The sequence below is a fragment of the Myxine glutinosa genome, chromosome 1 (genome assembly GCF_964187855.1).
Source record: "Myxine glutinosa chromosome 1, kmMyxGlut1.1, whole genome shotgun sequence".
Classification (NCBI taxonomy): Eukaryota; Metazoa; Chordata; class Myxini; order Myxiniformes; family Myxinidae; genus Myxine; species Myxine glutinosa.
The window spans coordinates 37,737,289-37,762,557 of NC_136261.1; the positions used below are offsets into that span (position 1 = coordinate 37,737,289).

Consider the following 25,269-nt stretch of genomic DNA (forward strand, 5'->3'; position numbering starts at 1 on the left):
GGGTTAACAAGGAGAGATGCAGAAAATAGGGCAAAATGGAGAAGATTGTCATGGGGACCGCAAGGCTAACCCCCGCTCTAGCAGGGAAAATAGCCTTTGAATGCCTGTTGTTGTTGTTGTTGTATTACAAGTAAAAATCATTCCAAAGTAACTAAAAAACAACCTCATATCTTTCGAGAATATTCATGGTGGACAGGTTTGGTGTTTGACAAGGACGAATTGTTTGGATTTTGGTGAAGATCTGGATGCGGATATGACAGTTATTTAATTTTTAAGTGATTCTTCACCACTGAGAGATGGGGCCAAAAACAATATGCAGTATAGCATGATATTTCAAAATGTTGTGAATGGGTTAAGACAACATTTGGTGGATGAGTTGGGGAGGTGATAAGAACATGTCGATTATATTTTGGTTCAAGTCCAGATCCAGATCGGGCCTATAAATGGGATACAAACGCGAAACTGATCGGTCTGGTGGAGGTATGCTCTCTACCGGGCGCTGTTCTAGTTTTTAATAGCAACAGTATGTGTCTGCATGTCTGCCAGGCATGAAGAAGTTCCTCATTTTTGCTCGCCGCACGGACATTCGCCTGATTTCCTTGGACGTGCCCTACTACGCCGACGTCCTCCTCCCGCTCAACACGACGCTCAAAAACGCCAATGCCATCAGTGTGGACCCCAAGAAAGGTTGTGGTTTTGATCATCATATTCAACGCGTTGGTAGTCATGGGGGCGGCCAAGTCGGTTTAACATGGGCCTTTGAGCAGATGTGTTCTTGAATTTGCGGATGTTGCTGCAGTGTTGTTTCTTTTGCCATTTAACGCTTTGGGGGACATTTTTGGTGACCTCAAGCAAGGTTGGTGACCTCAAGCTTTTGCCGTGTGGCAAAATCGCTGGCCTTACATTCTCATCAGATTGCAGACAACTACTGTACATTGATTTCACACACATTGGGAAACTGCATCACAACACATGGAAGCCAAAGATGCGAAGAAGGGCACCGGCCATGAGAATATGCAAATAAGTAAGCTGTTCAGCTTAAGCTATGCGGACAGTCGTTTACTTAATCTAGACTGCCTTTCCTCAGATGAAGTCATCTGCAGCCATTTTTAATGTGCCACTCTTAGTTATAAATCACCCAGAAGTGACTTTAACGCCCCCTATAGGAAATGCTATGCAGGTGCCGCTGTCATTGTCGGGAATCCAAGACGGATAACTTATTTGCTCACGTGGCCTTTATGTCTTAAGATTTTTGAACATTGGGCCGAAGGGAATGGAAATCACTAATTGTAGTCATAATAATTGAATGTCTTAAGTCAATTGGGAGAAGGCGTCGGTAATTGTTGCCCGTACTCTGCGCAACTGAATACGGTACGGTCCCCGTTTGTTTGGCAGTTCTGCAGATGATGCGCTGTACCGGTAAAAGGTTGATGCGACGGTCCTGTGCTTGCTGACCAATAGGTTTGTGTTACAGGAAAGGTGTATTGGTCTGACAGTGCACTCAAGAAAATCAGCCGGGCCAACCTCGATGGCTCTGATTATGAGGATGTCGTGAAACACGGTAAGCAAAGCAAAGTCCTAAACGGTTTTGCGCTCATGTTTGCTAAATAACTTAATCTCTTCTTCGTCCTCAGCACACTCAGTTCCTCTCTAAGGAAAGTTGTCTCGTATCACTACGTTGCAATCATAGCATATTCAACCTCGCAAGAGGAGAGGGTATTGCATTTGGGTCTGTCTGTCTGTTTGTCTGAACAAAACGTGAGTATGCTTTTCTCTGCAAACGTTGGTCCGACTGCCAATAAATTATCTCCATAGGAGCTCCTCCTCCTGTTGAATGTTGTCAGGATAATTATGACGTCGTACGTTACATGGTACGGGCGCCATCTTGGAAAAAACAAAAAACTTTGCACCTCTATATCTATGAAACAGCTCCATGATAAAATGGAACCATGGCTCTTTGGCTCATTGGCAAGTACTCCCCTTGGGAAAGCCAGATGTTCATGATGATGTCTTCGTTGCCTTCATTATGACGTCGTAATTAGACAAGTAGAATGCTTGATCTGATCAGTTTGAGATTTCTTGAGCATTATCTACACAAAAATTGAATGAGAGAATTCAGTTGATGACGTCATCAGTCATGTGGTAAGGCAGCCATATTGGATTTAATATAAATCTACATCGTCAATAAACTACACACAAACATGTCCTTGTGAGGGTCTGCAATCTCTGCTCTTTCTTGTTTGGGGATTGATTTTGTTTATTTGCATGCATTTTATCATCCACGAATGTGGGACACTGTCGAAAGCTTTCTTATTGTCTCTCCAGGTGGTGGAAAATTTAGTTATTTGCCTTTTGCAACTTCCAAGTATGGCCTTATTTTCGATGTTGAACATTCAGGCCATTTCACATGTTCGGTCAACCTCGAGCATGGAGTAAAATCGGTTGGCCGCACTTTGTAGGTGGTTGTTAACTGCTGTTTGGAATGTTTTTTTTTCAGGTATCCAGACTGCTGATGGCCTGGCAGTCGATGCTCTTGGCCAGAAGATATACTGGGCTGATGCAGGCACCAAACGCATAGAGGTTACCAACCTGGATGGAAATCTGCGGAAGGTTCTCATTTGGCGTGGCCTGGACAGCCCGAGGGCAATTGCCCTGAATCACAATACTGGGTATGCCTATCAACAAGATTGGCTAAATCGTGTCTCACGAAATATTTGATTTATTCCTCCATCCCTATTTTATGTGGTCTTGATAAACCCACAATCGTTACTGAGCTAGTAGCATCCAGTCCTTTCAGTCTTTGGAAGACTTTAATTTTCTGGTCACTGTAGATTTATTATCTCTGCTATAGAGTCCTGAACAATCCGGAGTAAATTCTTAGCTATCTAAGCATTCATGACTGTGGCATGTGATTGCCCTGGTATTCCCTGAGAACATGTGGGAAAGACTTCACTTTTCTCTTGCCGCCCACAACCACAGCTATATGTACTGGACAGACTGGGGAGAAAGAGCAAGAATCGAGCGAGCGGGGATGGATGGGTCCGAGCGAGTTGCGGTCATCACAAAAAACCTCGGCTGGCCCAATGGCCTCGTAGTTGACCAAGCCGGCTCTCAGCTCATTTGGGCCGATGCTCACACTGAGGTGGGTAACTGCTTCCAGATACTGTACAGTATATTGTAATCACGTTAATTTTCCTTCATATCGCACATGCTGAGAAAGCAGGCACAAAACATAGACTGCCATAGATGCGATCGATGCAGACCTTCGATCATCCATCTCATCTCCACAGCCTTGTAGACTAGTCAACGACCAAAGGTAATAAGCCTGATGCTGCAGGAAGAATCCAATGTGCTTGTGGATTTTTTTGGATGCTTTCCCTTTGTCTTGTCTTTTGGATCTTGGAGATGGCGTGAAGCTGGAAGGTATGAAAACATTTCGCTACCTCGGAGACATGCTGAATGGAGAAGGTGGATCAGACTCGGCAACGGTTGTTCGAGTGAGATGTGCATGGAAGAAGTTTCGGGAACTGAGTGGCGTGCTGATGAGGAGGGGAGTGTCATTGAAGCTGAAGGGAAAGGTGTATGCTGCATGTGTGAGAAGTGTTATGATTTATGGGAGTGAGACATGGGTAAAGAACGTAGAGCAGCAACGAAGGCTGGAAAGGGTGGAAATGCGAATGGTTCGGTGGATGTGCGGAGTATCGTTGAGAGAGAGGAAGACAAATGATGAATTGCGAAAGATGATGGGAATAGAGCCTGTGATTGATGCTGTGAAGAGGAACAGGTTGAGATGGTTTGGTCATGTGTTGAGGAAGGCTGAAAGTGACTGGTTAAGAAGAGTGATGGAAATGAATGCAGAAGGAAGTCGAGGACGGGGAAGACAGAGAAAGGCTTGGCTAAAGATGGTGGAAGAAGAAATGCGGGCAAGAGGGTTGACAAGGAGAGATGCAGAAAGTAGGGCAAAATGGAGAAGATTGTCATGGGGACCGCAAGGCTAACCCCCGCTCTAGCAGGGAAAATGGCCTTAAAATGCATGTTGTTGTTTGCGTTGTTTCCCTTTGTCTATTTTATATGGCTACAAGTGCAAATACAAACTACGCTCGACCACTCTACGATCATGATGAGATCTTCTGAGGGAGTTCTGTTGAGTAAGTACCTTGGCTTCTCACCACAGTCACGGATGAGTATTTGGAACTTTATGAACAGGAAGTACATGTTGTGAATGGGTCCTCCAGGTTGAGCTACCAGCACCTAACTCCGATATGGATAGTGACCGCTGGCTTAATTACCACCAAACCGTTATCTCACATCGAGATGAATTTTTCATTCCAGGAAGAAGAGTATTACCTCCTCCATCGAAGTTGAATAGATGTTACATTTTCTCCCCTGTCCGTTTGTCTGTGAGCCGGATATCTCAACAATTTTAGACATATTCTGATGAAACTTGGTGGGCAACTTGAGTGTGTGACAATAACGAATTGCTCAGATTTTAGTGAAGATCCGGTTCTGGAGACAGGATTTTTAAAGTGATTCTTCACCATTGAGTGATAGGGCTAAACCCAATACATAGCACGATATCTCAAAAGGGTATGGACGGATTTGGGGGAAACTTGGTGGACAGGTTGGGTGTGTGACATGACCGAATCAATTCGATTTTGGTGAAGATCTGAATATGGATTCAGATACTATAATTATTTAATTTTTTTAAAAGATTCTTCACCATTGAGAGATCGGGGGAAAAGCTATATATAACATATTTTAAAAAAGTTATGGACGAGTTATGACTAAACTTGGGAATGAGTTGGTAAGGTGACAAGAACAAGCCGACAAGATTTGGTTCAGGTCCGAATTCAGATCCGGCCTATCAGTGGGATACAAAACAAACTGTTCAGCCTGGCGGAGGAATGAGCTCTACCGAGTGCCCTTCAACTTAATGTTTTCATCCCCATTCACTCTTCCTTGTTGCATCTGACAACCACTACACAACAAATATGAATAGCAGCTGTCGTGTTAATGTCATGTGCCCTGTACCAAAGGGGGAAGGATTTTCTTTGTTGTGGATTTATTTTTTCTTATTTCACGCTGGTCTTGAAGAAAGTAGAGTTATCGCCGCTTGCCTTAAATGGTCCTACAATGACAAGGGAAGTTAGAAGTTGTTTTTCAGTCCTCCAGCACAGCCATGTGTGTCCCTTCAAAAAATGTGTGCTTAGACCATTAGGATTAACTTCTTCCAGTCTGACCTGGTGTAACATTGACCTTGAGAGGAGATTACATGGTGCTGAGGCAGGGTTCATGCAGGTACTCATTTTGCCCACCTCAAAAGGATGATAGGCTGAGTTGAACCATCTGGTGGTTTTTTTAGGCACGTGTTGAGTTTGAACTGAGGACCTTAAGATCCAAAGCAAAAGAAGCACCTTAACCGCTAAACCACCACCAGGTATAATACACCATATATGTGTACAAAAAAGATGACTATTTCTACAATATATTTTCAAAAACATTGCAGAGTGTAACACCACCTCTCCCACCCCACCAGCGTATTGAAGTATCAGATCTTAACGGAAACCACCGCCACACGCTGGTCATGCCAGTTCCGCATCCATATGGCCTGTCCCTCCTGGGTGAGTTCTTGTACTGGACAGACTGGCAAGAGCGGGCAGTGCGACGCACCGAGCGGGTGCGTGGCGGTGATCCTTTCACAGTATGTGATGGACTTCCTGGTCTCATGGACATCCAAGCAGTGGATCGCACTCAGCCTGCCGGTGAGTTATGTTATTATAATGATATTCCAGAAATACAATACCATGTCGCTACCTAAAACAGTGTAATTCTGAACTGTCCTTCTCAGGCTTTAATCGCTGTGCACCACGTAACGGACAATGCAGTCATCTGTGTCTACCAACACCTGCTGGTGGAGCCTCTTGCGCCTGCCCAACAGGAATCAGGCTGCGAAAAGACAAGCGCACGTGCGAGCCGGGCCCCGAGTCCTTTCTGCTGTTTTCTGACCGTGCCACTATCCGCTGGCTATCGTTGGACACTGATGACCGCTCTGATGTCCTTGTCCCAGCCATTGACCTGCATAATGTCATCGCATTGGACTACGATGGAATGGAGCACCAAATCTACTACACCGATGTTCACCTGGACACAATACGGTGCACTTGGGAATAATGTTTGATTTCCAAATCACTTTCAGGTTGTACTATTGACAGACAATAAGGTTCGCACAGTCCTTGAAACTCCTGGAAAAATGAAAAAGCATTATCCAGTGCTGTAAAGTCCAAAAAAGTTGTCCAAGTCCTTGAAACTCATAAAGAATGAAGAAACTTGCACAAATATAAATAATCTGCCAGGCCCCCAGTCGGAATTGTTATTTCCGCAAGCCCCTTTAAGAGAACATTACCAATTATAACCTTCCCCAGAGATTTACCATTCAAATCACGCCGAAATAGTTTCTCACATGAAAAATCTGCAATGATCGATCACCACACAAAACGTGCTTTTACGGAATAGTTTATTATAAGAAGGCAAAGGACGATGAAAATGGAGAATCACGGGACAAAGATAGACACACATCAAATTGGGCAGAGAAATAAACTAAAAGCGGCACTCCATAGAGCGCATACCTCCACCAGGTGAACAGTTTATGATTTGTATCCTAAAATATACCACAAAATCACAATACAGAATCACATTGAATCAAAATCATCCGTCCATAACTTTTTCAGATGTCCTGCTATGTATCGTTTTTGGCCCTATTTCCCAAAGGTGAAGAATCACTTTAAAAATTATACTTGCCGGATACGGACCTTCACCAAAATTGAATCAATTCTTCCTTGTCACACGCACAACCTGTCCACCAAGTTTCGTCCAAATCCATCCATAACTTTTTGAGATATCCTGCTATATGTTGGTTTTAGCCCTATCTCTCAATGGTGAAGAATCACTTAAAATTAAATAATTCTCATATCCGAATCTATATTCAGATCTTCACCAAAATTGAATCGATTCTTCCTTGTCACACGCACAACCTGTCCACCACGTTTTGTCCAAATCCGTCCATAACCTTTTGAGATATCCTGCTATGTATCGTTTTTGGCCCTATTTCCCAATGGTGAAGATTCACTTTAAAAATTATAGTAGCTGGATCCGAATCTTCACCAAAATCGAATCATTTCATACTTCTCACCTACGCTATCTCTCTGCCAAATTTCGTCGGAATCCGTGTACAACTTTTTGAGATATTTTGTTCACAAACAAACGGATAAACGGACAGAGAGACAGGGGTGAAAACATAACCTCCATCCACCTTTGGTGGCCGAGGCAATAAATGTTGCACACTCCCAATCCGGCGGCTGCGGTACTTGGTAACTGAGACTCGCAGCATGTAGAGTACGGTCTACACCACGTACAGTATCTGGGCCTTGCTGAAAAGTTTCTGATGCCTCTCCTCACTCACCTGGCAGTCTTTCATTTCAGGAGAGCACATAACAGTTTCCACAATGCCGAATTTTTCATACAAACAAACGCTCAGCAGCCTCACACAACAGCTGTAACGTAAATACGTCATTAGGAAGCGTGACAACTCGGATCTTTGTTGGCGTTCGCAGGAACAATAAAATCACGGGATTAATTAAATCAGAAATGTATGAACCAATAAGACTGGTGTTGGCTTAACGGTTCGGGTGGTTCGCTTGACGTCCGACACATTCAGATTCCGAATCGATTCTTTCTTTAAAAACAGCAACCGCCAAACCCGCTCATCTCTCCCCCAGCACCACCGGGTACCGCAAATCTCGAGAAAAGTTCTATATTATAACATCAAAGGCGTCAAAATTGATTGAATTGATGTCAAAACACCTGTCTGAAAGAATTGTTGATGACTTGATTCTCGTCGATGCATGACTTGGTGACTCACGGAGTTCTCACCACATGTTCAAATATTGATGACCAGAACGGTGTTTTTTTTACAGGAGGGTGAACCTCGATGGTTCTGGAGCAAAGACGGTTGTGGACAAAGGCCTGGTCACCACCGATGGCCTGTGCGTTGACTGGGTAGCTCGCAATCTCTATTGGACCGACACGGGACGCGACGCCATCGAAGTATCCAGACTCGATGGATCCAGCAGGAAGATTATTGTGAACAGTAGCCTGATGGAACCACGGGCCATTTCTGTCTTCCCCATGAAGGGGTAAGTACTTGTGTCAGTAAATATAATAATAATAACAACAATCATGAGAGACAATTAAATGATGCACTTTCATAATAGGTTATTATGATAGCTTGTAGTCGGATAAATATTTGTTTTTTGGACAAAATTGAATACTCCATATTCCCAGAGAACCTTGTATTGGACAAATGTAATCACCTGACCATAAACTGGTTATGGCATTGCATAAACTATACCCCATAATTGATTGTCCAACCCTGTAAATTAGTGTAAGTAACTGTTACTGATTGTCCTTTCCTGCAAACAATCCCCTCTCCATTGACTGTTGCTCTCAGTTCCTCGTCCGCAGCGTCTTCGGTGCTCATTCCTCATCTGACGTAAGACATTTGTGATGACTTCACAGGTTTCTTTTTTGGACGGATTGGGGTGAGCAGCCGAAGATCGAGCGAAGTTTGCTGGATGGCTCAGACATACGCGCTCTCGTTACAACCAACTTGGGCTGGCCCAATGGACTTACACTGGACTACGACCTAGAACGGTACGAGCATGGTCTCACCCTGCAATGAGTCGTGCGTAATGCGGTTTTCAGAATCCGATGCCATCATTCCACGGTCAACAAACTTTGGGTGAAATTCCTACGATGAATATGTTTGATATTAGCAATGGGGCAGGAAGATTGGACCATGGAGAGGTTCTATTTTTCTACTGCACTTCATTACCTCCACCACCAAAGGTGGATGGTGGTTATGCTTTCACCCCTATCTGTCTGTCTGTCTGTTTGTTTGTCCGTTTGTGAACAAAATATCTCAAAAAGTTGTGCACGTATTCAGACGAAATTCTGGCTCGGATGTCGCGCTTGTGACAAGGATGAAATGATTTGATTTTGGTGAAGATCCGGATCTGGATCCAGCTAGGAGAATTTTTAAAGTAATTCTTCACCATTGAGTGATATGGCAACCAGGCGGAGGTATGTTCCCTACTCAGTTCCGTTCTAGTTTAAGCTATTATCTACTGGAATGGGCACACTAATATCAACCGCATACCTCCACCAGGCTGGACAGTTTTTTTTTTTGTTTTTTTTTTGTACACAACATCGAGGCTCGTGTAAGAGCGACACATTAATCCCGAAAAAAAAAAACGGACACATAAAACATATAATAAAGGGGGCGGGCGGCAAGATGGGGAGAGAGAGGGAAGCACACAAGTACAACTGTAGAGAACAAGGACGCCGGGATTTCTGTGGGAGGGAGAGGGCTTGGGGGAGGAAGGAATGGGAAGGGGGGGGGGGGGAGGGTGGGAGAGGTATAAAACACATGGACACTGCTAGGACTTCCAGGAAATAAGTCGGTATTTCAAAAAAGTGGATTTGGGGTGAATTAACGGGCGTAGAAAAGATCAAGGTTTTGGATGGGAGAAGATAAGAGATGGTGGTGAACAGCTGTTTTAAAGACCTGGAGGGAGGACTTGGATTTAAGAGAGTGAGGGAGTTTGTTCCTGAGGCGGGAGAAAAGAGGAATGAAAGAGTGAAGGTGAGCAGAGAGTCTTGATTTTGGCAATTTCACCATAAGAGGGTTGCTGGCAGATCTTGTGCGACCTGTAGGAATATTTGGGGGACAGAGCACAGATAGAGCTGGGGGAACTAGGCTGGATATGAGTCGGTAGAAGACAGAAGTTAAGAAGTTAACATTTTCTATCCCACTGATTGGCCAAATCTGGATCCGGACCTCATCCAAAATATAATCGGCTTGTTCTTATCACCTAACCAACTCATCCACCTAGATTTGTCAGAACCCATCCACAACCTTTTGAAATATTGTGCTATACGAGTATATCGTTTTAGGCCCCATCTCTCAATGGTGAAGAATAACTTGGAATAATAAAAAAAAATGCTCAGGTTCAGATCTTCACCAAAATCGAATAAATTTGTCCTCGTCACCAACGCAATCTGTCCATCAAGTTTCGTTTGAATCCGACCATAACTTTTTGAGATATTGTGATAAACTGTATATCATTTTAAGCCCGATCATTCAATGCTGAAGAATCACTGAAAAAATTATACTGGCCGGATCCGGATCCAGATCATCTTACAATAATTCACCAAATGTCTGTCCGTCTGTCCGTTCGAAGGGACCGCAAAAACGGCTGAACCGATCTCAACGATATTTTGGGCGGGTAATCCTCGGACCCCTGGAGTAAAATACATTGTTTTTGTTTGTACCCCTACATTGTTTTTCCAGTTTTTCCAAGTTTTCGAATTTTCCAATTTTTCCAAACACGATTGAATAATATTTACCGATATGAACGGTGATGTGGCTTTTGTTGAAATTCTACGTACCAGGACAAAGTAGATCGACTCCTGATGAACTCTTCCTATATAAACGTGCGGCTCCGAAGTAACACGGCGGCATGTGCCAAGCGACTGAGAAACAGGTGTAGCGGCCGCTTCCGTGTTACAGATTCGGCGCGCACTCTTCACACATAAACGTGCGACTGAGAAAGACGTGTAGCGGCCGCTTCCGTTTTGCAGAATTCAATCTGTATTCCAAATGTGCGCCATGTACTGTTTAGATTTTGATGATTTGCGTGTGATATGATTCAACGGATGTTTATATGAATCGTTTAAAATAAAAAAGCCTTCAATTTCTGATATATTGCCTTTTAATTTGGCTTCCCAATTGAAGCCCCGCCCATAGGGCGGGTACCGTTGCTCGTCAAGAAAATCTAATCATTTCGTTCTTGTCACACACACAACCTCTCCACCAAATTTCGTCCGAATCCGTCCACAAAGTTTTGAGATATCTTGTTCACAAACAAACAGACAGGGGTGAAAACATAACCTCCTTCAGTGGTGGAAGTAAAAATGCAAAAGGATGTAGAGATGTTACTCCAAAAAATATAATAAACAAGGTAGATAGCAGTCAACAACAGCAACTTGCACACACTTATGCACACATATACATGCACACACTCATGTGTGTGTGTGTGTGTGTGTGTGTGTGTGTGTATATATATATTTATATATATATAGGTATATATATACAGTATATATATATATATTGCGGATCCGGGGTTCGGCGCTCCCCTTACCAAGCGGGGGGGGGGGGGGGGGGGGGGTTAATCCCCTTGTCTTTTACACTGGCCGATCCCCCAGTCCTGGAAATTACACGCTCCTTTGCGGGGTGAGATTGGCCAGGGTGATTGGTCAATGGGTTCCCAAATACCTTTGCCAATCCCTCCGCAAAGCAGGGATATAATTCCCTGCTCGGACCCGGACAAGATGGAGTTTGCCGAGCGGTTAGCAGTCCGAAATCCGAGCCGTTAACAAAAAGACTAATCCCGATTCTGAGCGGTTTTGATCGTGCCACCGGTACTCAATTGAGGAAATCATGAAAGCGATCGGATGAGAGGAAACCAGAGTAGGAAGAACAAATATGATTTATTAATTACAGTAAAAGAGGAAACGAAAGGAAAAGCATGTACAAGTAGAGGAAGTAAAACGACACAAGGCAAGCTTACACACTCTTAATTAACACGCCCAGGACAACACAAACTGACTTACGCGAAAAGGTGGTGGTGGGAAGGAAGAGAAGGGTCCAGGCAGATGGTAGGCGTCGAGGTCCGGCTCCAAGCTCGCTCTCCGGTCCACGCTTTGGGTTCGAGGCGAAACCCGGCAAACAGCTCCGCATGTCGTTGGACGCGACCGGACAATTATATAGCGGGGGAAAGCTGGTATGCTGCATACGTAATTCAAATCTCTGCCGCTCTGTCGGTCAACCTCCGTGGCTCTCTCTGGCTCATCTGCTTGTTCGTCTGCAGCTCCTCTTGGCTCATCTGCTTGTGACGTCTCCTTGGCTCTCGACCCACGCACGACTCTCTCCTTACCACCCTCTTTGCTTTCCCAACCACTCATCTTCAAGTAGTCCGCACGCGGCGCTTATATTGGGTTTTTGCGTATCAAGTCGCGGCTTTTAGGATACACCCACCGGTGAGCTCGCCTCGGCCCTGATTGGTCGTGAGGGCTCACCGGCTCCGCCCCTGATGGTGCGTTGACGTGGCCACGCCTTACTCCTGGCGCTCTGAGGACTCCTCCCCCTTCTTCTCCGAGATGAAGCACATGGGCAATGGCGTCTTGTAGGGAGATAGAAAACCACTCGCACCGCTTTTTAAGGGAACTTTGGGGCCTACTCTTAATTCATTAATGCAACGTAGATTCAACTATTGGGAACAGATCCTTACCTGAAACACATACTAATGAAATAACTGAAGAGGTTCCTATGGTGTCCTACATGTTGCAATATGGCCTAGCTAGGGTGCGACCTTTGACCTTTTGGAAGATGGGGATATTTACAGGGAATTATTTACAAGGCTTATTATTTTACAAGTGAAGGTTCTATATATATATATATTCTTATTTTGGGTAGGGTAGTGATACGTAGAGCCAGCCAGATCTGAATAGGTAGCGTGCTTCGCTTGTCGCGGTAAGGAATCTGACCTGTAATAAGTTCTGTGTGTTTAGGCGTTTTGTCGGTTAAGAGTATACCTGTGAGCATACCAGGATGTTCGAGTGATAAGTAGCGTGGGGATTAAAGATAACGCCCCTGTGTGTCCACATCTGGTAGCCAAACCTTTGTCCCGTATGGCAATGCACACCTGTAGACACTTAGGTAGGATCTTTATTACAACACTAAATAAATCCCTTCCCTGACAGTGACTTCGGAAGGAAACCAGGACGGGGCAACGCCGATGATGGCCGCCGCCAATTACACCTCCAACAGGCCTAGTCACATCGAGTGCCACGTGCTGTGACCATGGAACAGGGAACGAGTGGAGGGGCAGCGCGGTAGGCATGGACCTCCAGCCGGCGAGTCGGTAGAGGGCACTGATTGGGTGGCACGCCAGGGCTGACGTCACCACCGCGGGAAGGTTATTTAAGGGCGCGCCGAAGGACATTTTCTCTCTTTGCAGCTCTTGCTCTCTTGCGGCTCTTCCTCTCTTGCGGCTCTGGCAGCTCTCTTGCGGTTCGTGCTCTTGTTTGCGCAGCTAGCCCTTTTTGGACATCCGCATCATCTTGCGCAGCCCGAGTTGAGTTGAGTCATAGCCCGAGTGGAGTTCGCTTGCTTTTTGCACGTTTGCTTCGGGAGAGCTGACTGGGACGTGGCAGGCTGATTTTGTGTGAAGATTGACCCCGCTTGGAGCCGCTAGCCCACGTTGGACGCGCGGTGCCTCTCCTGCTGTGGGACCTCGTGGTGCTTGGAGCGGTGCTTGTGCTTGGAGCAGTGCTCAGTGCTGTGGTGCAGGAGCAAGGGACCTCGTGGGTGCATCGGGGCCGAACAGAGCTGTGTTGGATGGCGGACAAGACAAGACAAGGGACAGATAAGACCGCACGCACCATTTTACACACCAGGACGAGACAATTATTTTCGTAATTCATCCTCCTTTGTTCGTTTCTGAGTCCGGTGTGTGGGATCCCAATTTAGTTACATTATTTGATTATCGCCGCATTTCTCTGTCCCGATTCTTATTTCAATAAACCCTTGTATTATTTTCCATTCCTTTAAAATCGTGTTTGCCGTTTGAGTTCGTTCGCCTTCCACAGGTACGTGCTTTTACCGCAGCTTCCATTTTCCTTCTTCCTCCCGCGCGACCATAGTAAAATCCGTATTGGTTGTTGCCTCCGAATAAATCCGTTTAGGCCTATCCGCGGTCTCTGGTGTTAACCGGAGTCGCACGACAACTGGTAGTTAGTAGTGGGGTTGAACCCTAAAAAAGAATTTGGTGTCAGGGTGTGGAGAATTTGAACGCAATTTTTTTTAGTCTGAGGCGATAAATTTGAATAGTCGATTGGGCTACGAGACGCTGACTGTGCGTCATTAAATTTAATTTTATTCCGGTTGGAAAAGCCGCGTGGGAAAGCGACCTCCTTTACGGAGGAGGAGGTGAGCGGTATGGAAGAAGGGATGGAAGATGCGGGTATTCTTGGGAGTGGGTCGGATGTAGTTGGGGTAGAGCGTAGAGGTGGAACTTCCCCCGCCGAAGAGACGGCCTCCATAGACAACCAGGCCTTAATGAAATGTTTGAGGGATTTGATAAACGACAAACTGGGAGGATTGAACGACAGTATTAAGGCTCAGAGTAATAAAATTGATGGGTTAAAAGGAGAGATGGGAGAAATGAAAAACAAAATGGAGGCTGAGTGAGCGCAGTGAGCGACTAGAAAATAAAATTGATGGGTTGGATAGAAAAATGGACTCCCAAATAAATGAATTGAAGGGAGAGATGAAGGAAATGAGTGACCAAATTAGTGAACTAAAAGGAGAAATGAAGATATTTGGCGCCGTTGGGGCCCAGGAGAAGCCAAGGGTGGCAGAATTTGAATCGGAACGGGGGGAAGGCAAATTGGGAATTGCACCGCAAACGGAATGTGAAGAGGTGAATGGGGAATGTGCACAGGTGAACGTGGAGTGCCCACAGGTGAATGGGGAAGGAAATTGGGAATGTGGAAATAGTAATGGGGAATGTTTCCCACCTGCTGGCCTGGATGTGTATCGGGACCGGGTGGATGCCCCAACACATCAACCGGGGGATGGATTGGAATCTTTGCAGCACCAGGGCGGTGGTGCAGAGCAAGAGGGGGTAACATTATGGAGGGTCCGTGTGATGGAGCCGGACCATGTATTTATTTATCAAGGCCTGTCGGGGCCAGAAATAATTTGGGGGTGATGATGATGATGATGATGATGATGATGATGATGATGATGAGCTTGATGTGACACAGCGACTGGGGACCTGGGACAGTCCCACGGAGGTAGAGGTTGACCAGGCCCAAAGGAGTTTTGGGGAGGAGGTGAGTCGGTCCGAGGAGGTGGTTGTGGTGACCGTGGGGACCCTCACCGTGCATAACAATTGGGAACAGGAGGCTCCGAAATTGAACAACCAGTTGGGGGAGTGTTTTGGCTCCGTGCTGGATTTGGACCTTGGGGAGTCGGGAGATCGAGCCTCAGGAGATTTGGTCCCCGTAGGGAATGTGGAACAGCTGCAGGGAGGGGCAGAACAACCTGAGGGGGTTGTTACCTGCAGCTGTGGTTTGGGACGGGAGATACAAATTGTTAAAAGGAAATTTAAAATTAAATGGAAATGGGAAATGGACTTGGCACAGCCATGGAGGGAGGTGGTCCCCCGGCTGTGGAATTTGGACAAGGGGAGGTCATTGGGATCGGCCTCAGGCAAAATTTGCCCCTTTCAAAATTTGGGAATGCCAGCCAGCTGGGGGGCTGTGCTGGCGAGATTTGGAGGTGGGGTCCAGCCATGGGTGGCATGGTGCGACCTGGGCCCCACGGGGGGTCTGGTGGAGTGTGGTGTCCCTTGTCCGTCTGTGGGCCGTATGGGCTTGTGGCTCAGGCCGGCAGGGTCACCGGACCCTGGTGGGGGTTAAGACCTCCAGGGGGTCCGAGGTGGTTTCTCAAGCCTGGGATGGCAAATATTGAGGACCACTAGGGGGAGGTGTTGTGGGTCGCGCTTTGGTGGTGGCACTGTGGACGGCCAACTTAGGCCTGATGTAGTGACCACCCGGGCATGCGGCCTGACACCCTCCTCCTGAGACTCTGGGACAGCCAGCATGTGATGACCTGCCATGCTGTGTTGGTCTATGGATGCGGGTCGAACCGAATGGACAGGAATGAGACAGCCTGCCGGACAACCAATGGGGCATTTGTGGAACGTGATGGTGTGAAAGTGACCTTCCACAGATGTTCCGTTACGATTTATGGACTCTCGGTTCGGGAAGGGAGCCAGGGGGATGTGATCGGGAATGTGTAACGTGCCGAGCATATGGGTCATGCTCAGCTTGCATGTGTATGGCAAAGCATCTTTCTTTGGTGAAATGAGTGAATTGTGGAAAATGTTTGGCATGGGTAATCTGTGGGTTAGATGCAAATTTAAGGGTGAATTTTGTGAAGATAAATGGTGGACACTGTATATTGACACCGTTATTGATCCAGGTGTGCTAGACCAGAGTGTTGGAGGCTGGAATAAAAATTCATAGGTTAGCAAGACATAGCCTTCATTCAACTGGTTGCGGGGGCGACTGCGCCAATATTTGGGACGCGGAGTCATGGGGATGTTGTTGTGTAGTTGAGGGTCAACGTGGTGCTATGGGTGTCCGAGGTGTGTGGACCATGTCTTCTGGGTGGGTCTCCTGGTGGAGCATGGCTGTCGACTGGACCTTGGTGTGGTCAAGTGTGGGTGAGCACTGGGGGGGTGGGGGGGGGGCTGCAGTTCTGTGGTCGGACTGGGGGATGATGTGAAGGTGCAGGGGATGTGGCTGTAGGGATGCCAAGCACTGCGACCGTGCCCCCCAAGGCCGAGGTTGTGCGTGCGGTAGTGTTTTGTGGCAGCAGGTGCTCACCACATTGGCCAGCTGGGGCTGGTGCAGCTGTGTTCCTCGCAGGGGGGCCGAAGGATGGATGGTGGGTCGCACCCTTATGGACACTCATGGGCCATGTTGGCGTTTTGACTGCTCACCTTGTCCCGATGACCCTTGCACGGTAGAGGTGCAGAGCTGTCGTAGCCACAGGTAGTTGTGTAGTGATGATCACCATGGGATGCGGATCCACATACCTGCCAGTATAGTGGTGAGAAAAGAGAAATTTGGTGAAATTTGACAGGCCCAAGGATAACTTTTGGGATTTTGAGGGTGGATTGCACTTTGGACATGACCAACCGGAAGTTACCTGTACATCAAGGTAGGGGTAAGGCCTTGATGGTTACTGTCCCAGGCTGCAGGACTTGCTATGAAATTTTGGGGACATGTAATTTGGAGTTGGGAGACGGGTAAGATTGATGACATGGTCGGTGAGGGGGATGGAAAGGGTGCCACAGAGTCTTGTGGGTGGTGTTTGTGTTAGTGTTGTGGTTATGTGTTTTGATGTGGTCGTGAGAGTGGAAACTGAGGATGAGTGGTGATTATTGGAAATGTGCTTTTGGAAATGTGTAATGGTTAAATCTGAACTGGGGATTTCACAATGGCAGGTCATGGCAACTTTTGAAACATCTTTTGTACCATCTTCTCTGAATTGTGCTGAGTTGTGTTGAGAATTGAATGGCAGCGGGGGAGGAAATGTGTTTTGGGGTCTTGTGGGTGGGGAAGGTGTGTGTGTCCGCAGGTATGGATCAAGCTCTGAGGAGCGATGCCTGCGGCCCCCCCTCTGCGGCAATTCCCCCTGGCAGCCAGTGGTATCTGGAAATTCGAGCTCGTCGGTGGAGGGTCTGGTTGGGCGCCGTGAGATAACGGAGATCCCCAGTGACCCGTGTAGCTGCGCGGAAGCAGGAGCCTGGTGTGTGGAAACCCTCACCTGCGAGTTAACGGCGGAAAGGGGCTGTTGGGCTGTCACGGAGCCAAGAGGTAAAGGGTGGCGGGGGGAGGGGGGGCAATGAACTTTTAAGTCGGTTGACTTGTTTTTGGGACTGCGGGCACCACAGCCTGAGGCGCCCCCACCATCTTGTAGTGCGGTACCTCCCCGCTGCCTAGTTGAGGAATGCACACATGTATATGACATCAATGCCATGGTCCTGCAGGGGGGGTGAAAAATGTGCTTTGGAATGATTTTTGTGTAGTGTAATGATTTTCGGAATGTGTATGAGTAGTTAAGGGGATTGTGTTGAATGAATGTGGGCGAAATCCACCGAGCCATGTCACTCACCTGTAACATCTGGACAGGGCCCGCGGAAATTTAGGGGTGCATTGGGGATGGCCCCGCAGGTAAGGTTGCGTCTTGTGGCATCCACCGGGGGACGCGGTCTGTAGACCGGGGTATGTACAAATGTTTTATAGAGTTTTGAAGTTTGGTTAAGGATAAGTTTGTGGTGAAGTTAGTTTTTGCGTGTTGTTTGTTTCCTCCTTCTGCAGGAACAACGAATATTTGAAATGTACATACTTGCATGGTTGTTAAGGGGATTAGCATGTTAAGGAGTATAGGTAGGAAGTCCGACTCACTTCCCACAGCCCTCCTGATTTATTTCATAGGCTACTGAAGTGTGAGACAGCAAGTGTTTAGACTGGAATGGTAGCGCCTGCAGTAAACCTTGCAGGAGTGACGGTTCCGGGTGGGGGGGGGGGGGGGGGGGGGGTGGGGGTGGGGGGCTGTGTTATGCCGGGTGGGTTAGTGATATGTAGAGCCAGCTGGATCTGAATAGGTAGCGTGCTTTGCTTGTCGCGGTGAGGAATCTGACCTGTAATAAGTTCTGTGTGTGTTTAGGCGTTTTGTCGGTTAAGAGTATACCTGTGAGCATACCAGGATTTTGAGTGATAAGTAGCGTTGGGATTAAAGATAACGCCCCTGTGTGTCCACACCTGGTAGCCAACCCTTTGTCCCATATGGCAATGCACACCTGTAGACACTTAGGTAGGATCTTTATTACAACACTAAATAAATCCCTTCCCTGACAGTGACTTCGGAAGGAAACCAGGCCGGGGCACCGCCGATGATGGCCGCCACCAATTACACCTCCGACAGGCCTAGCCACATCGAGTGCCACGCGCTATGACCACGGAACAGGGAACGAGTGGAGGGGCAGCGCGATAGGCACAGACCTCCAGCCGGCGAGTCGGTGGAGGGCACTGATTGGGTGGCACGCCAGGGCTGACGTCACCACCGCGGGAAGGTTATTTAAGGGCGCCGAAGGACATTTTCTCTCTTTGCAGCTCTTGCAGCTCTTGCTCTCTTGCAGCTCTTCCTCTCTTGCGGCTCTGGCAGCTCTATTGCAGTTTGTGCTCTTGTTCGCGTAGCTAGCCATTTTTGGACATCCGGCGCTTCGTCTTGCACAGCCCGAGTTGAGTTGAGTCATAGCCCGAGTGGAGTTCGCTTGCTTTTTGCACGTTTGCTTCGGTAGAGCTGAATGGGACGTGGCAGGCCGATCGTGTGTGAAGATCGACCTCTCTTGGAGCTGCTAGCCCAAGTTGGACGCGCGGTGCCTCTCCTGCTTTCGGACCTCGTGGTGTTTGGAGCAGTGCTTGTGCTTGGATCGGTGCTCGGTGCTGTCGTGCAGGAGCGAGGGACCTCGTGTGTGCATCGGGGCCGAACAGAGCCGTGTTGGACGGCGGACAAGACAAGACAAGGGACAGATAAGGCCGCACGCACCATTTTACACACCACGACGAGACAATCACTCGAGACAAGACAGCACTCACTCACCGCAGGCAGGTTGGTGGTCTTTCCGTCTCCTGCTTTCGGACCTCGTGGTGTTTGGAGCAGTGCTTGTGCTTGGATCGGTGCTCGGTGCTGTCGTGCAGGAGCGAGGGACCTCGTGTGTGCATCGGGGCCGAACAGAGCCGTGTTGGACGGCGGACAAGACAAGACAAGGGACAGATAAGGCCGCACGCACCATTTTACACACCACGACGAGACAATCACTCGAGACAAGACAGCACTCACTCACCGCAGGCAGGTTGGTGGTCTTTCCGTCTTCTACCGACTCCTCTCTGGCCTTGCCCCCCCAGCTCTCTCTGGGCTCTGTCCCCCAAATATTCCTACAGGTTGCACAAGATCTGCCTGCAACCCTCTTGTGGTTAAACTGCCAAAATCAAGACTCTCTGCTCACCTTCACTCCTTCATTCCTCTTTTCTCCCGCTTCTGGAACAAACTCCCTCACTCTCTTCAATCCCACTCCACCCTCCAGGTCTTTAAAACAGCTGTTCACCACCATCTCTTATCTTCCCCCATCCAAAACCTTGATCTTTTCTACCCCCGCTAATTTCACCCCAAATCCACTTTTTTGAAATACCAACTTCTGTCTGGGAAGTCCTTGGTGTCCTCGTGTTTTATACTTCTCCCACCTCCCCCACCCCCTTCCCGCGCCTCCTCCCCCCAAGCCCTCTCCCTCCCACACATCTCCCTGCTCTCAAATGTTATGTTTGTGTGCTTCCCCTTCTCTCCCCATCTTGTCTTCCACTCCCTCTTTTTATATATTTTGTTTGTCTGGTTGATTTGTTTGTGAAATAAATGTTAGCTCTTTCACGAGCCTCGATTCAGTACACAAAAAAAAAAACAAAAAAAAAAACATTCTTTTCGAAATTCAGCCACCTTTGTTCCTTTCTGAGTCCGGTGTGTGGGATCCCAATTTAGGTACATTATTTGATTATCGTCGCGTTTCTCTGTCCCGATTCTTATTTCAATAAACCCTTGTATTATTTTCCATTCCTTTAAAATCTTGTTTGCCGTTTGAGTACGTTCGCCTTCCACAGGTACGTGCTTTTACCGCAGCTTCCATTTTCCTTCTTCCTCCCACGTGACCATAGTAAAATCCGTATTGGTTGTTGCCTCCGAATAAATCCGTTTAGGCCTATCCGCGGTCTCTGGTGTTAACCGGAGTCGCACTACAATATATATATATATATTGTTGCGGATATGGGATTTGCATCCATCCATATCCGCTTGTAAATATTCCCCTATTTCCTCAATACTTCCCAACTATCCCCAATCCCCCATTCCCTAGTCCCATTTTCTGTAAACAACACTCTGTAGACCCGACCTCCCCCTATTTCCCCCCACTAAATGTCGCATCCAGGTCCACCGCATCTCACGTAGACAACTATAGGACATCTTGCTAGTTATTCTTAGTCTATGTCAGTTAAGGACTCGTTTCCATTAATTCTGACCCTTCGTTGCACCAGAATGTGATTGTATGGCACCGTTAGGAAGCTTAGGACATCCCAATACCTCCCCGCAGCTCTTACTCACGGTTCAGCAACAACAACAACAACAACAGCACGGCGGCGGCGTGCACAGGGAGTGCGCGTCCTCACTCCGGCTTGGTTGGTAGGGGGTGTTGGGAGGGCATGAGGCCTTCCCAGCGAGCCGCCATCGAACATGTGCTCGACGGGGTTACCAAATAGGGGCTCCCTGTCAGCTCCTCGTCAAGGGCGGAGCCCGGTAACCCCCGCACCCAATGGAAGCGGCGGACCGGTCCCATCTGGGGCGGAGCCAACCAGCCGAGGGCGTGTCACTCCCCGTTGAGCATGCGCAGCCGAGAGGGAGGTGACGTCAGATGCGCGCTGAGCTTGGAGAAAGAAAGTCGCCACCTCCGAGCGCTGTGAGGCCTCCCTGCATCTCTTGGACCGTGCTTGATCCTGTCCCCGAGCCAAGGTGCACCTTGTGCTATCGACTACCTGTCCCTTCCTGCCATCAATCCCTGTGTAAGTCAGCCTTGTTCCGTTTGTCTGTGGTCTGTCTGGGATAAGATAAGACTGTAACTAAGTGCCTATCTCTTCTGTGCTTTTACCTCACTACCTTGTAATCTACCCCTTTTCTCCCCCACTGTAATTATATCCTCCTCCGGAGGTCTTGAGAACTGTACCCCTTGCGTCGTTTCATTTATCCCAGTCGTTGTGTCCTTTCCAATCATTGATTTAGCGTAGCGCGATTTGGCCAAAGTTCGGGTGGAATCGGGTGAGTTGGGGGAGAGTCGGGGAATAACTGCTAGGTCGCGGTAATACACCACCGCTCGGTCGAAATAACATCTAACCGCGATCCGTAACAATATATATATATATATATATATATATATATATATATATATATATATATATATATATATATATATATATATATATATATATATATATATATATATATATAGATATGTATATATGTATATATATATAGATATATGTATATATATATATATATATATATCTATATATATATATATATATATATATATATATATATATATATATATATATATATATATATATATATATATATATATATATATATATATATATAGATATATATATATATATATATGTCGGTCGAAGACCTCAAGGGAAGGAAGAAGAAGAAGAATCAGAGCAGCAATGTTTAATGGGATCGATTACAAACACACAGTGTGGAGCAAGGCTCGAGAATGCACCGCCTAACACGCAGCGGGCAATTCCTCAAGACACTCGCTGAAAAATGAGCAAAAAGGCATTTCATTTATAGCAAAATATCAGACAAGAATCTGCGCTAAAGACATAGCAAACCTGGGCCATAACGACAATACCTCCCATTGTCCCTTCCTACAGAAGGCCAAACTTGGACAAACAGATGTAAGCATTGGATGAGCTGAGCTTTTTTGGCTCTTTATCTAAACATATCAGACCCGAGCGCAGGCCGAAGTAAATATTCTCATACACTAGGCTAAATGGTAGATGAATGATTGGATACACGTGCTGAATACATTAACAATCAAGGATATGTAATGTCTATATTTCTCCCGAGGTTGGTTACGTCCTTTTTTAGGAGACATACTAGAAACTACAAAGATATATAATTAATTATTCCCTTTGCGAAGAAGGCGTTTAGCATACATGTTTTCCCTGTACGTGGGTCGCGAGCATATTATCTACTGTTTGGCACATACATTCAAGGACTTGCTTACTGGGCTAAGGATCCACCCTGCACGTCGAGCCTCGAAACCACATTTTGTCCACTCGCCTCTGCCTGCAGCTGAGTTCAAATCAGTTTTTCAGAAGCACGATATATAATTTCAGATGTTATACTCAATTGAGTCATGGGGTTTAAACCCTAATAGCTGACAGTTCCTCCCTTTGTCTTTACAAGACAACTCCTTGGAAAGACACCGTATACAAAGTGATTAGCATCCCAATTAGTCACATGCTAGGCACGACATAGCGTCACGCATGCTCAAGAAAGATATCGGCCCTAACTGGCCGTCTAACATTCAACGTATGAATTGTTAGCCATAATTCGCGACGACGACGCCTGGTTTAAGGAGATTGCTGCCGCCCGGCCAGATTCCGAATCCACCCTTGTTCCGGCGTAGGTGCGACCCGGTTGCCAGCCAGATTTAGGGGCCCTCTTTATGCAGGCGTGGTCCTCGCGAATTAGGGCAAACAATCGACGTCCAATGCCATCAAGCTTTGTACATGTGATTGCTGGGTGGTGTAAGTGGTGGTGAGGGTGGTTCTTCCGGATACATGTTTGCCATCCGCTCCTTACTGCTGGCATAATAGCAATAGCTCTTAAAAGAACCTACACTTTCTAAATCACAGGTATAATCATCCCAACTAAAATCATAATCATTATCAGAATCCCAAGCATCAATAGGTTCATCGATTTCAAGCCAGGAATCATAGATCCCTAAAGCCACCTCCTCTTGCCACACAAGTATCACAGTCATCACAAACATAAATACAGGCAGCAGCCAGTTCCCACATGGGATCAACACAAGTATCACAGTCATCACAAAATTCAATACAATTTTCTGGAGCGCTGGTCACAACTGCCTTGTTGAAGGGCCCATTCAGGTCGACGGCCTTTGTGGTCAGAACCATAGTCGTTGTCGGCGGCTTCTTCACTTTCCATCCTGTAAAATACTTTCTTACACACACCATGGTCAAATTCCTAGCCCCCCGTCCCACCAATTGGCATTTAGTTACCTTATCTCTCAGATGGTTGGCTTATTCATAGCCGCATTTCTCCTGTGTCGTGTCTGGAAATTCAAATGCCATATTTACTTTCACCAATTTCCGAAAATACCTTCCTTTTAATCATCTTCCCTACATCTAATAATACATGATTTACCAAATTTACCTTGGGAAAAATGGATCCCAGATAACAAGTCCCTCCCCACTGTTCGGGTAGGTATGGATATGCTTTATTTCCGCAAATAAACATTACTCCATGGGGTGGGATAAGGGCCGAGGCCATGCATTTACCGATCTCAACGCGGGTGGCGCTTGGTGTTCCCCAAGATATGGTTAGCTTGGTTACGTTATGCTGGGCTTGGTCATCTATGGTTATAACAAGGGGGCCTCCCTTTTCTCTCCCTCTGGTATCGGATGGCAGGGTATGGGTACATTCCGAGGTTCCCATCTGAACGTGTCCCTTTCCTATAAGACACACCCGTCCCTTTTGCTCTGTCACCCAGACTGGATCAGGTGGTTTGTCTAACAAAGCCTGCTTAATGGGTGGGGTATATCGAAACTCCCGGGAACACACTGCTGGGGATTTTGGGCCTATCAGTTCCAAGGTTGTGGTCAGACATGGGGTACGCAAGGGTCCTGAGCACATATCTCGTAGGGACAGGGGCAGCACTACCATTTCTATCCCTGTCGTACTGGTGTGGGGAAAATGCATACACATCCAACAACGTGATCGGTTCTGTACCTTCGCCATTGCACGGGTCACTGTCCAATACGTATTTTCCTTTGGCTTTTTCCTGCTTTCGATCCGTCGGTGCGGAATTAATATGTGTGAGATGCATGGTGGCCTATAATCGTAGGGGGAGCTCTGTGACGTCATGAATTCACATTGTAGTATCAGAGTAGTGCCGCTGTTCAGTAATACATGCGTGGTTAAATTGTTCGAGTCCTTTCCCCATTTGTAACCTGGCCTGGCCATGTTTACTATTGGTGCGCTGCCTTGTCGTGGCGCTTGCTTCAGACGACTGAGGGCAGCAAAACCTGTCTTCCTTCCATGTGAGTCTGTGTACAACGCCCTCCACATTATCCGTGTCCATACGTCTTCCTTTACATGGCAGCAGGGTATATTTATCCTCTGACCCCAGATAACTCTCTGCCGGTAGACCTTAACGGTTTGGTCGCCATATGCATATGTCTCCGTGTTCGCCCATGCCCTCGTGTCCCCAGTGCTGGCAAAGCAGTATATTAAACTAAGTGTGATTGCCACCCCTAACAGGTGGTGGTGCAGCATCCTCGATCTGTGGTGGTGCGTTTGAGGTGTCTGTGTTTGTGGGTATGGCCAACTTACAATGTGTGGCATGTACCCAGGACGACTTGCCCTCACAAAACACCGCTGTTGGTGTGATCAGAAGAACTTGGTATGGCCCCGTCCACCTTGGTTCGAGCGCAGTCTTACGGGTGAAATGCTTCACCAGCACGTAATCTCCTGCCTCGAAGGTGTGGATAGGCTTGCTTGTTGGCTCCGGTAGGGCCTCCCGAACGCGTTCATGTATGCTGCGTGCCACATGGGACAAACCTATGCAAAACTTTAGAAGCATGTCATCCATGATAGGTAATTCAAGGGCTGCCATATCCACTGGCGCCGATACCGTTGACATATAGCGCACGAGCGAC

General features: G+C 47.1%; 1 protein-coding gene across 5 annotated transcripts in view; it reads left to right on the plus strand.

Annotated features, from left to right (window-relative positions):
- LRP4 (LDL receptor related protein 4) overlaps window positions 1-25,269 on the plus strand; it is a 262,672-nt gene that overhangs the window by 206,677 nt on the left and 30,726 nt on the right. For all 5 annotated transcript variants that reach the window (XM_078771054.1, XM_068109669.2, XM_068109660.2 and 2 more), the window contains 8 exons: window positions 547-687; window positions 1,475-1,561; window positions 2,498-2,669; window positions 2,980-3,142; window positions 5,537-5,762; window positions 5,849-6,155; window positions 7,974-8,192; window positions 8,575-8,709. In XM_078771054.1, the coding sequence (XP_078627180.1) occupies window positions 547-687; window positions 1,475-1,561; window positions 2,498-2,669; window positions 2,980-3,142; window positions 5,537-5,762; window positions 5,849-6,155; window positions 7,974-8,192; window positions 8,575-8,709 (1,450 nt within the window). The remainder of the gene's footprint in view (window positions 1-546; window positions 688-1,474; window positions 1,562-2,497; window positions 2,670-2,979; window positions 3,143-5,536; window positions 5,763-5,848; window positions 6,156-7,973; window positions 8,193-8,574; window positions 8,710-25,269) is intronic.